Source organism: Arvicanthis niloticus, chromosome 2 (assembly GCF_011762505.2).
Source record: "Arvicanthis niloticus isolate mArvNil1 chromosome 2, mArvNil1.pat.X, whole genome shotgun sequence".
Classification (NCBI taxonomy): domain Eukaryota; kingdom Metazoa; phylum Chordata; class Mammalia; order Rodentia; family Muridae; genus Arvicanthis; species Arvicanthis niloticus.
In genome coordinates, this window is record NC_047659.1 from 96419102 (window position 1) to 96432704 (window position 13603).

The 13603-nt window shown below is 43.6% G+C and overlaps 1 protein-coding gene across 1 annotated transcript in view; it reads right to left on the reverse strand.

The window, feature by feature from the left end:
• Positions 1-13603, reverse strand: part of Fbn1 (fibrillin 1) — a 199026-nt gene that overhangs the window by 34790 nt on the left and 150633 nt on the right. The window contains exons 36-44 of the mRNA XM_034495906.2: positions 12906-13028; positions 12478-12642; positions 10696-10764; positions 10474-10599; positions 9497-9619; positions 8664-8822; positions 7921-7992; positions 5056-5181; positions 2086-2208 (exon numbers count right to left, since the gene is read on the reverse strand). Of these exons, the coding sequence (XP_034351797.1) occupies positions 2086-2208; positions 5056-5181; positions 7921-7992; positions 8664-8822; positions 9497-9619; positions 10474-10599; positions 10696-10764; positions 12478-12642; positions 12906-13028 (1086 nt within the window). The remainder of the gene's footprint in view (positions 1-2085; positions 2209-5055; positions 5182-7920; positions 7993-8663; positions 8823-9496; positions 9620-10473; positions 10600-10695; positions 10765-12477; positions 12643-12905; positions 13029-13603) is intronic.

A 13603-nucleotide genomic window follows, 5' to 3' on the forward strand; every position in this document is an offset into this window, starting at 1 on the left:
CTTGAGAAAGGTCAGTCACTATCTATCTAAGAGGCAGATTTTTACTTCCTGGGAGGACATGTGTGAGGTTTCCTGGGAGGTTTGGAATAGGGGCAGGATCCCTAACAGAAAGAGTAGAGATCATAAGACAGTGGCTGGTGATGTAGCTGGAAAAGGACTTTCTACAGGGGTAGGATTTGCTACTGAGGTCAGACTAGCATCTTGAACACCACCCCAAACAGCAATGTGGATCTAGGACCACTGTGATTTGGAGTTTTAAACAACGGATGTATGAATTCAAATTCAAATCTCATAGGATGATATTTTTGTTTTAAATACAGGCAGAGAGGAATGCTTTGCATTCTGTCTGAAAACTACCAGGATAAGACAGTGCTTTAAAATGGTTTAAAATAGTTTTAAGGTAGGATGGCAGCCTGGCATGGTAGCCAACAACTGTAACCTCCGAGCTCTGGAGGTAGGACACAGGAAGTGTGAACTTGAGCCAGCCTGAGCAAAATCATAAGATCCTGTCTCAAAAATCAGCAACTAAAGTGAGATGGGAATGAAGTAATTTGTAGGATAAAAATCTTCAAGCCTCAAAGCTGAATAGTAGTTACAAGATTCAAGGGCCTCAATAAGTGAGGGGGAGTTGAATTGTAGGCCACATAAACTGCTCACACAGGTTTTCCCTGATAGTACCAGAGGCAGTTTAGGTTAACATCCTACAAGAAAATATGAAAGGGTGTGTGTTGTAGTAGGCTGTAGCCGACTGCTTTTAGTTGATCTATAAATGGCCCAACTTAATGGCCAGGGTAAATGGTCTACAATGGCACACTCAGTGTGACCAGCCAGTCTTTATTTTAACTGGCCACCTTTTGCCCAGCTCCAAAAAAAATATAACTTGAAAATAAAATGCAGGGAAGTGGAGTTAGAGCCCAATGTCACTGAGGGATTGTGCTTCATATCAGCCAGGGACTCAGTTTTCCTGTTCTGTATCTCTACTTTTGGGATAATCTCAGCTCCGTTGATGGAATGCTAAATACTTACACATGCTCCCTTTAACTCAACAAAAGAAATCCTGGTTGGCAAAGTGATTTTTTTTGTTCTGTTCTTACACCCTCTTCCTATCAAGGTTTCATTAAACAATGGAAAATATCCTGCAGAGAGTGGCACATTTCCTACCACTTAATCACAATTGGCCAAGAGAGCCAAGGAAAACCAGAGCATGGTTCCTCTCGTGTTGTCTCATTCACAAATGCACAAAAACCCAGGAAACTCACTTGGAAGTGAGCCCTGAGCAGGACGACATACTCCCAAGAGTACAATGTAACTGTACTGAAGTGTACATGAGGATCCGTCTGAAGTATTAGTTTGTCTCTGAGCTCTAACACAAGGGACTGAACTTTCATGCCACTAGCTATAGAAACCCTCAGATGTTGACCAAATGTATGGCCAATGTTAGTGGACAACACTCTCTTCTTATTTATACTACATCCTGACAAAGTGGACAGCTGACATTCCTAACCTCTGCTTACTGTAGGTACTGCAGGGGTAATGAGACTGTCAAGATTTGCTAATTTGGTGTCTTCAGGGAGTGATTTTCATCAGTAAGATGTTTGGGAAGATAAGGGTGTGTGGTGTGGTGGTGGTGGTGGTGTGTGTGGGGCATGTTTTACATTTATTTATGCAGGAAGATTTGCTCAAACTCAAGGGAGTAAAGGCACAAGTAGAAGATATGATGAAAACCTTCCCTGCCTATGGGAAATGTTATAGAAGTTAATCATCATCATCATCATCATCGTCATCATCATCATCATCATGAACACTGATTAGAGGACTGTGGGCTTGTGTATGAGGGTAGTGGGTATTTCTGGGTAGGGTAGGGATATAAGGAATCATTTGTATAAATGAGCACTTTTTGCTTTGCAAATATTTCATTTATAAGGAAGGCAAAAAGCTAAGTGATTAGCTATTTTAACAATTTTCCCTAGGGACTTTGAGTTTATCAACCCACATCTTCACCTCTATTCCTTAGCCTTAGAATCTCTAAAGAAGTGCAGATAACAGGACGGTGACAGTAATGGCCTCTGAGTGGGTGCTACATACCGTTGCATTGACCCGTGGAGGTGAGGCGGTAGCCGGGCTTACAGTCACAGCGGTAGCTGCCTGCAGTGTTGATGCATTCTGCATTGCGCTGGCACACAGGGCCATTCTGACACTCATCGATATCTGTAAGCAGAAGAGAGTTTATTTCAAGGGAGAATAGAGTTTGGTGTTGAGTTGGTGATATACATTTTCTTACAATGGCCCAATCTTTTGAAAAGACAGCAATGGATATCTATAGCAGATTCATTCATAATGGCAAGACCTTGAAAGAAGCCAAGAAAACCTTCAGCAGGTGAATGTATTATAAAGACACGGTGGTATATTAAGATGGTAGAATATTAGTCAGTATTCTAGTGAGCTGGCTGGCTATAGGAAGACATGAGGGAAACCCACGCATGGATTAACAAGGGAGAGAAGCTACCTGAAAAGGCTCTATAATATTCTGATTTCAATATTTGAATTTCTGAAACAGGCAAAACTATGGGACCACTAAAGAGATTCGTGGTCTCCAGGGCTTAGATTGGAGATGGGGATGGGGGGAAGGGAAGCTTCCAGAGAAGCTTTAGGGCAGGAAAAACTATGATACAATCATAGTAGATATACATCACTATAAAGTCATAGCAGACATATTTGTCACTATAAATTTGTTCCATCAGCAGGAAGTACAACACCAACGGTGGATCCTATTCCCGAGGGGATAAGACACATAAGGCTCAGGAAGGGAAAAGAGCCTCGAAGACTCAGGAAGTCCCAAGGTAGAAAGGCATAAACAGTGACTGGGAAGAGGAGACTCTGGCTGACGGCTAGCCAAGCTGCCCGCAAGTTGTTCAGGAAGCAGCTTTCATGAACTGTCCGCCATGTTGGGGTAGGGCAGGCTTTTGGTGATATAGCTGCCTATGGCCATCCATGCTTCTGTATATAACTCAGTCTATGGAAGAACTGCTTCTTTGATCTGCTGTTAGTGCCCTACCGGGAGTGAAGAGATATTTGTTCAGACTTCCCTAGGAAAAGCCACAACAGAAACACATCAGGTCTGTGATTGTACAGTGGGAAAACTCGAATGTGGCTGGCGGAGCTTCCAGGACTGAGAGTGTCTGTCTGAGGTGGCGTGGACTGCACCTCTCTGTGCAGCAGGCCCATGCACATGCCCGTGTCCTCATGGACACAGTGTCGCCTCACCCACTAGTTTTGCCCTGCTTGTAAATTGTAAAGAAACAGACTCAACCATGCCAAATCAGAAGCCAAGCGGTGTGACAGGCAGGTACTTCAGTGACATGAGAAGCTAACATCTGCTCATGCACTTCCTTGTGGAAAGAATAAATATGGAAATCCCCCAAAACATTCCTGGAATCTACTCCAATTTCAGGATAGCTGAGACATGCATGAAGTCAACCTTCATTTTCTGATTTATGTTGACAGCTAAAAATGTGTTGGGAAGCAGCTGAGTGTATTTAAACACTCACCTCAAAGACTACTAACTTGTGAAATGGAAACCAAAAATCAGAGCACTTAATCTTCTTAATGTTCTCTGAATGTGACTGTTTCTTGACACCTTTATAAGCAGATAGAGTGGGCAGAGCATGCTGGGTCTTCCCTGACAGCAGGGCACCTTGCCCTGGCCCAGCAGGCTTTCCCTCCTTTTATGTCACAAGTTCTGGGTTGACTTTGTACTCATGGGTGGCCTTGCGTATGTGCCCTGGCCAAGGGCAGCACTTTTGGCAAATATAAGTAACAAAGGGGTATCTGGGTAAGTATCCAAGGGGCTGACAAATGGAGAGAAGAGAAAATACGAGGAAAAAAAAAGTAGCAGGCATCCTGAGACATGTACCAGAAAGGAAAGAGGACAGCCACCTCTAGCATGATAAGATCTACTGTTCCCTGCTCTTCCTAAATCAGTGCCTTCTCTGCAAGAACCAATTCTTGATGGTTCCTGGAAACCCCACAGCTGGGCTGTGGCCTGAACTGGCTATCTCTTTAAAAAGTCTTGGACTGGCTATCACCCCTGCCCACAACCCACACAACAAGCAGGGCAAGTGATGCGTGCCCAGTTGGCCACAGTGGTTGAAAGCTGGCAAGGGAGCCCAACAAGTACGTGGTTACTAATGGAACATAGCTCTCCATGTGAATTGTAAACGGTCCCTAATTTGGAGAAAAAGGGTTGTTAATGTCAAAATGTTGACATGTGTGCCACAACCCACGTTCCAAGGGGTGAAAGCCCTTTCTATAACGTGTAAGGTTTGGCTAGAGGCCCACTGCTCAAGCATCAAGCAGAAACTGACTCCAGTTGTTCTAGAGAACATGCCATATTTAGTGTGCAGCAATGTCTCTTCCGCTAAAATGTAAAAGAATGCTATCTTCCCCATGGAGGAAAAGTATGAAGTGTTACAGCGAACACTGGGACGCTCTGGCTGCACACACAGCAACGGGAGGCAAATGGAAGGCCGTGCGCACGCAAGCCAACGTTTTCCATGTCAAATCAGAATTCTCTTGTGCCTTTGGAATATTGGTTTTCCCATTGTTTCCATTGGGGAGAAGCAGAATCTCTGTTTGGAAGAGAACACTGACTTTGACATTTAGTTAAAGATGACTGTTCTCTTGTGCTTGTTTTGAAGAGAGTGAAGCAAAAGCACTCTATTTGATATACCCAGAAACTCAAAGGTCTTCCTATCAGCTGGGAATCTGATACATCTTGCATTGGAGAAAAGTTCCTAGAATGAACAGCCTGGTTTTCCCACTGGCTGTCAATGAAAAGAAAAATAAAACCTCATGTGGGGCTCTACCACATGCTTTTCTTAATTAGTTAATTTTTCAAATGATATTTTTGTCAACTCTAGTAGACTTTTTAAATTTTTTTTCTGTTCTAACTCTTGAGCTGAGGTTCCAGGGTTGTAGAACTCTGGTAGAATTTGGCATGGGTGTTAAGCATCTTGCTAGTTGCTTCATTAGTAGATGGGACACAGTCACACTTACCTTCACAAACCAGTAACTTGTCATTGTAGAAGAATCCCACTGGACACTCACACCTGAAGCTGCCAACCATGTTGATGCACACTCCATTTTCACAGACCCCAGGGATCTCCCGGCATTCATCGATATCTAGAAACAGAGAAGCCCCTTATGAGCTGCAGTGTGGTCCATGATCCCGTGCAGGCTGAGATAGGGTTAGAAAGATAGGCCCACGTGTGTCTATGAGGAGTCCATATCTTATGGGTTGAGTTTTGTTGCAAAACATCTAATTTGTAAGGTAGGGACTACTTTTGAATCTGCAGAGCAACATGTACACCAGATGAGGAGAAGCTGACTGAAGATGTGGTCTGCTCAGAGGAAGGGCTCTTGGGATGGACTGTGTTTCCTAGAGCCAGACGGTTGGGCTTGTCTAGCTCTCCTGGATGGCCTCTCTACCTGCTTGTCAGAGTTCGACAGACCATGACCATGGGGCAGGCATGTACAGCACGGGCTTCACTCACAAGTGTCTAGTCCTGAGGCTTCTGCCTTTCTATAGGAGCACTTGTTTTCTTCTAATCATGAGGCTCTGCAGGATATTTCCTTGCCTGAGATGTAAGGGGACAGCTGTGGGCTAAGGTAGAGTTTATAAGAACAGCAGAAACTTTAGAAGAGCACACCCTGAAAAGAACCTGTCTGTCCAAGGCCCATTTCCAAGAGTTTGATTTTGTTTGAAAGGAAACTGACCTCCTTAATGGAAAACACAGCTTAGTTTCTCCAGGGGAGATACAGGCTGTGAAACTAGAAAGGGGATCATGGGAGAGAAAGTTCTCAAGGGAGGCGGGAAGTAGGGTAATGGAATACACATAGCAAGAAAGCAGGGGTGAGGCTGACTGGAGGGAGGAAAGGAACTGCCCAAGGGGCAGCAGAGGTGGGGTGTAAGGGAGAGGAGTGGGCAAGCAGCACAACCATACTTGTGTATGGACAATGTTAGGATAAAGCCCATGGTTTTACATGTTAACCTAAAAAAAAACTAATTTAAAAAAATCTCCAAGGGTATAATTTCAAAACATCTCTATTTTGAATACAGGTAATCTTGACTTTTGGTACCAATGTTAAATAGCCACATGAGGTAACATCGCAACTACATTTTATCTGCAAACGAAAATCCGTTTAGAACCCACTCTTTTAGTGTATCGATTAAACCAGGAAATAGGGCCACACACATTTGTTAGCTCTAAGTAGAAATGATGTGTTACTGCCCAGCTTAGCAAAAAACAGACCAAGTCAAATCGCCAGTCATGATCAGGCACACAACAACAAAGGGATATTATTAAGCGCTTTCTTTTTCTTTTCCTGTCTGGATTTTATTTCCACTTGGAGAAGTTTGTACTTTAGGGTGAGATTAGTAAACATGCTGTATGGTTTTAGATGCACAGGAATAGGCTCTACATGCCAGCAGTTCTAAAACATTTCAGAAGGAGGCTATAAGCTCAAATAGAATAAGGTTTTATTTTGTCATGGCAGAATTTGGTAACACAAAGTACATTGCTAAATACCATGTTTCTAGTTGCCCAGAGCTAGAAGCCAAGAAAATTGTGAGTCAGGGCTGGGTTCTGGTCCCAGCTCTGGTACTGATTAGCTAGGTGGCCTTGGGTGAGTCCCTTCCCTTTTCTGGGCCTCTGTCTCCTCCATTGGAAAGTAAGGAAGTTGGAGAGGATGGCTGGAGGTCTTCCCAGGTCTGCTAGTGGATGGTGCTAATGCCATTTCAAGTCTTTGCTGATTGCCAACTGTGGGGGCCAGGCCTTGCTGGGTTACATGCCTGGACTGCCCATGGAGACTTATTACCATTAGAGGCCACTTAACTCCCAATCACAGATTCTAGACAGATGAAAAGATGTTTGGGAAGGAGAAAAACAGAGCAGCTAAGGCCAGGTGTTCCATGCCAATGTCGTTTAGCAGTTTTTCTTTCCAGACCATGAAGTTTCTTTGGATGTTGACTGGCCTGTGGAGCCATATGGATTTGGCACTGAGAAAGCCTGCTGATTGCTGGACCAGGCCCTTGTTTGCTTAAACAAGGTCACTGGAAAGCCTGATGTGGATCTCAGTTTTACTTACTAGGAATAAGGCAAGACAAAGCAAGCCGTGGTGTCTGCTACCAGATGCAGTTGCAGAGGCTTAGGGGGCATCTAAGGATGGCTATAAATCACATCACGAGGGGGACACTTTGAGACTGCATCAGCTTCCACTGACTTTGGTGGTATTTGCTTCTAAACCACAAGGGCACTGTCTGTGCTGGCTAACCTTTGTGCAACACTTCTCAATCCATGGCACTTCTGAGTCTAATACAAACTACTATTCCACTACAGGGTCTGCTTCAGCTCCCACATGAGACCTCATACTGAAAAGACTTTTATATCCATGAAATTCTCTAAGCAAGGGACCCAAAGACAGGCCAAGAGAGACAGAACTGTTAAGCAAGGGGGCTCTGTGTAACCAATCCTCATAAAAGAACTGAAAATTCATGTTACACTTAAAAATCGGGTAATTAAAGTCAAATACAATGTCAGCTGGCTCTGTCCTCTCTTTGTGGACACCTAGGGCCGGATTCCCTAAGCTTGATGGTTACTTTTTGAAAAGTTTCCCAGGCCCCCTTAATCATGAGCAGTAAAGACATCTGTCCATTAGGTGGCGCTGCAAAGGGCTTCACACTATTTCAAATGAAGACTTACTACTTGAAAACAGCTTGAGGCCTCATTTAACATTCTTTCAGTCTCAGAAAAGGAAAAAGCAAACCTAGGGAAACAATGGTGTGTATGCACCCCACTTTTAACACGGAGACAGAAACAGAGCCTCCCCTCCCCCCCCCCAAGGACACAGGCTATGACTCACCCACGGGTAAACCTGTGTAAATGTCAATCACAAAGCCTGGCCTCTGGCTTCCACAGAGGGTAGCAAATTCATCTGCAAGAGTTAAACAAAGAGGGCATGGAGGTCAGGGATGAGCAAGAATTCACAGAGAGAAAAAAAAAAATGAGCAAAACATTTCTGAAAATGTATCCATCTGAAAACACTGCAGATGTAGCACTGCGTGTAACACAGACACTGAAGAAAAAATGGCAGCCCAGCTGACAACGAGGGAGAGACAGGTTTCCCTGTCCTCCATCCTGGTTGCTGTGTCTAGCTTTCATGTGGATTTTCAACATGCCCCCCTCAGATCTTCCTACCTGTGTGGCAAGTGATTTTAAATACAGAGCCTTCTCCCTGGCCCAAGGTTAGATTTAAATTAAAAAATAAATGTTCATCTATTTATCATATTCATTTTCCTGATGTTCCCAGTGTTTTAATTATGTGCTGGGAACTCTGAAGTAATGCTAGCAGTGTTTACATTTTTGTGACATGTTGAATTTACTGGTCTGGTTATAAGTTTGGATATAAACTAGGAAGTATACTCTGTCACTTGGTTTTCTGTCAGGAAGGACCGAAGGCAACTGAAAGGTAAACGCTCCTCTTGGTAGGTCAAGTTTTCCCTCTGAAAATAAAGAACACACCTTTTCTCCTTTTACTAGGACTGGTTTTTCTCTAGCAATTTCTAGCTGATTTATCTACCACGGTAGGTGGAAGCCAGCTGTCACCTGTGCTTGGGATGGGACACTGTTCACAGGGCTTGTTCCAGGCTCTGCCGATGTTGTAGGAGCAGCAGCACATTTTCTTGGTCATGTTGAACAGGAGTTCTCCGTCGCAGGTCTGGTTGTCAGCGTAATAGTTTCTGTAGCATAGACTTCTTCTCATGTCTAGAAGAAAGGAGAGTAAAAAAAAAAAAAAAAAAGACCGGGTGATCCCACGGGATGTCCACAGCTCAGCAGAGCACCACAGGAGACTCAGAAGGCAAGGATGTGTGGTAATCCCGCTGTGATAAGAGTAGAAAACTCATGCACTCAACTTCTCAGCGACCCACACCACCACAAGTGCCATACAAGCGAGGCACTTGGAGAAATGCACTCCCCGCTGCTCTGGGCCACAGAATGAGGTCATTACGTAATGCAGCATTAGCAAACTTTACACGGCCCTCCACCCGCTCTGCTCATAACAATCCTCCACTGCTATTTGGCAGGGAGTCTCTTATTTCCGATTCAGGATGTTTTAATGCTGTAGGTCAGTGCTGCAATATAATTGTATAAAGACACACCTATAAGTCAAACGAACGGAGTACTATTAAACTGTTTGGCATCTTCCAACCTCACATTTTAAAGAAAACCCTCAACCGCCCCCTGCCACACACACATAGCAGTGAAAATGCCAAACGTATGGGTTACAAGGAGCATGTTGGAGGCAGGGTGTATCTTATTACAACAGTTCAAAGGAGGCCAGCTCTCTGATGGGCAGAACAACAGCAAACACCAGTTGATTGACTTGGCCTTTGCAGACGAGCGCCAAGCCCACATGCTTGAGAAGCACTTGGACTCACCCATGCAATTATTTCCCCCATTCACTTGCATGTAGTCTGGAGGACAAATGCAGGTATAGTTGCCAACGGTGTTGTAACATGTCCCCGGACCACAGATTCCAGGAGTCTCACATTCATTCACATCTATAATCCGAAAGAGAAAGTGTTACGTGACAGGAAAGCAGAGCTCTGGAACAGGCGGACGTTCAGTGTCAGTGTGAATGTTGACAGCAAAGCTTCTATCCGGGGGACTTGAAACCCAGGTGTGAACAGCAGGTCCTCAGCCTGTGGGCATCTCTTCTTTAGGTCAAATTTTCAGTAAAGAAGGTTTACAAAGGACCTCACGCCTTCTGATATGAGCCCTTAATAAATCAGCCCTCGATGTTCCCCAAAGCACTGAGAGATGGAAACAGGGCAAAATCATAGCTGTCAAATATACCTCGGAAAGAGAATAACAGATTTCGTGTGTTCATCATCTAGACTGAAGCCATCAGCAACTGGCAACAAGGTGGATCACAGGAATATTTGTTAACCGTGAGTCTGAGCACCACGATGTTCAAATAATTCTTATGGAAGAGGTCTCTTCCCTAACTGGTCCTGTGAATCCTGGATGCAGATGGGGTCTCCTCACTCCTCATCCCCTACCACAGTCCTTGGGCTAATTGTTCTCAAATTGAAACATGGTTAAAATTCTCCACCTTTAAAAAGGCGAATGAAGTCATTGACTGCATCATGAAGACAAGGGAGGCTCTCGGGGATGCTCATCCGAACATACTTGTGCAGGTGACAAGTGGCTAAGGACAAGAGAAAAGCCTAGAAGTACCCTGAACACGGAGATAGGATGCAGGCTAGTCTATTGAAAATAGATTTTTCTGAAGAACATGGTTTAACTTGTTTGGCCTATGAAGCCATGCTGCTGAGCTCAGTAACTGTATTCTGGTGGGAGGGGGCTCAGTCCTCAGTATTTGAGGTGACATGTCTTGCATGCAGCCATTTACCGTCACACACTCGAGTTTCTTCATTCAGGTAGTAACCAGTTGGACAGCGGCACTGGAAGCTGCCAAAAGTGTTGATGCACTTTCCCCCTTGGCACAGCCCTGGGAGCTCCTGGCACTCGTCGATGTCTGTTAAGAATGAAAACAATGCATACCTTCAGAACTTGAATGAAACCAAGGGCAATCCAAAAGTCATACAAGTCAAGACAAAGGAGAAAGCCTTACCTTCCAATATAACAGTGATGGGATTTGGACGAAAACCTTCTCCTCCAGGGCAAAGAATTTTATACTCAGCTATTGAAAGAAAAAGTTCCACGTGAGTTCCTCTGAATCTAGAACTTCTAAAATAACATCTCTAGGAGAAACGCTGACATGTCTGACTGAAAATGTTAACCTTCCAGAATCTTATTTATTCATTTAAAGCAAGCGAACATTATCTTAGCATGTGTGGGCCATTCCACAAACATACCGATCTTGAAAACCCACAGTCACTCTGGTCATATATTTTTGTGAGATATTTTATTCTCTATTACCCTTCATTGCCTTTTAAGAAGAAGTTCCTGCCCATTTTTGTTTCCTGTCAGCCCCACTCCATTTTAGTCGTACTTAGCATGCTTTCCTGGGTGTCCCCATCTCCCCTAATAATGACCATCCAAAACCCTTCCCAAACAGAGTGTAGCAGATTCTTTGTTCTTGTATTCAACTTGCTGCCATTCTTAGTGTCTAGGTATTTTTTCTTACTCCTCTGTGTCACACATACGATGCTAAAATCTTGATTTCCTTCCAAATCTATTTTCCCAGCATCTTATAACTTCTCCATCAAGCCAGAAAGATTTACATAAACTATTTCTTCCAGTGTCTTGCCTCAGAATGTGAATAAAGTGACCCAGCCCACAGTATCATCCTAAAGAACACAAGACTTGTTCTTCTATAATTATCAAAGTCTTCCTGTGCCTGGCCCTTGCCCTGGCTTTATAAAACCACATGCATTCAGATATGTTCTAATTCCTATTTTAATTTGAGCTGCTGGCCTTTTGCTAATTATTATTCTATAAAGCTGAATTTCATATTTCCAAATCCTACTCTGGGTTTGCTTCTTTTGATATCAATGGCATTGGGTGTCTTCTTCGTTACCTTTCTTCTGCTCCTCCTTGGGGTGTCTCTCCTCACTTATGTCATATTCTTCTTCAATGCATACTCAAAAGCTCACAAAGTGGTCAGCACCCATTTCTATCTGGAACTAAGCCCTCTTTCTCTGAAGAGGAAAGAGAAGGTGGTGCCTGCCAGACTGTGCTGGGTGAGGTATTCTAAGACACTAGTCTGGCCAAGGTCACACAGCCACCACTCAAAGAGTCCTAACTTGACCCTAGTGTGTATTTTCGGTCAAAGGTGACTCTGTGCCCACTCTTCTTCTTCCATGGTAGGGGCTGGTGCTGAATTAGAGATCCTACATTTGTGTCCCATTCCACCTAATGGATGGGCACTCCCAGAGGGCAGAATCTGCTTTCTACTCTCAACTTATTTGATGAATATTTTGAGAAGTTATAAATGACTACTCTTTTAAGAAATGAATCAACATTTATCCCAATATGTCTTATAAGCAGCAGGCACTGACTTCGGCCAGACTGGCCACACCTGGTTTAAATCAAAGTGTACAAGACAAAGTATACAACCCCTTTAAAGGAGTTGTATTTTTTATATCCTTCAAGTTGAATTCTGAAGCTTCCCTTCACATATATTTGAAAACCTAGCCCTGGAAATATTAAAGTAATTTTAACTTCTTACTAGATAGGAGACACTTCCTGCCCTATGTAAGCTTTTAGGGCAAGCCAAAGAGAGAACTTTTTGAACTTACACATACTGGACTGATGGGATTAATTTGCCTTTTCTATCCTAAACATGAAGACACTAGTGGCTTCTCCTTTATGGGTCTAGAGAGAAGTGGATTGAGATGGAGACATAGATATATGTAGTAGTAGTTGAGTAAGATGGAGGTTGTCCACTTACATGTGTTCACAGGAGGGCACAGCTCACAAGGGGTTCCCCAAGCTTTACCCAGGGAACAACAGCAGGAAGCCTTAGAAACACCAACTCCGATTTCATTGCTGCAGGCTGTATCTCCATTGTCTCCCCGGGGTCGGATATCCAGATAGCAGTTTCCAGATCGAGTATCTATCATACACAAATAAAAACCATGTCAGGCAAAATCTTCCTATTGGAGGGAGGAATATTTAACTTTTCTTAAGAAACTGGAAGTGCCCAAGAATATATATTGGTCATTTTCCTTCAGAAAAGAAACCTCAAAGTATACAGTGTGTTTGAGAAATATTTACATTTTTATGCTATTACTTTTGAAAACATAAGAAATGGAATAGTCAGTGATGGTTTTAAAACTATAAACAGTAGGTGTCTGGGAAAAGTCTTAAGGAGCTTACCGACACAGCCGACTCGAGTTGGATTCAGCTCAAAATCGGGAGGACAGTCACACGTGTAACTGCCTGGAGTGTTGACACAGTTTCCACTGATGCACGTGGTTGGATCCAGACACTCATTAACATCTACAGCCAAACAAATGGGCAGAATTACCAGCATCCCATGTGGACTGACGTCACCAATGGCAGTAGCACTTAGTCCAGGGCTCCCAACAAGAACTAATCAATTCCTCAGTTTATGCCTAGTGGTGCAACCTCCCACCTCTGAAAGGCACTTCCCCAGGAGGGAACTGTGTCCAACCCCATCCCCTGAACATGTTTACCCCTTGAATTTGTCATCAGAATAAAATGTAACTTTGAAGCTAAGAAAAATATTCCAGTCCAGGTAATTAATGGCAAAACACTGTTTTGACCTCAGTCAACCAAAATTTCAGGCATAGGTTTATAAGAACAATACATTTAATGTGTGTGTGTGTGTGTGTGTGTGTGTGTGTGTGTGTGTGTGTGTGTGTTATTTTGTCAAACTAGAACAAGATGTCCCAGAGAACACTTGGGAGCAGGTGGTCTTTGCTGTCTTCTCTGCATACACATGTAGGAGGCTTAGTGTGTTTCTTCATAAAGAGTCCCTCCCTGCCCAGATGCCTCTCAACATTTATTTTCCTTTTGGCTTCTATTCCAAAACTATGTACAACATTCCAGAG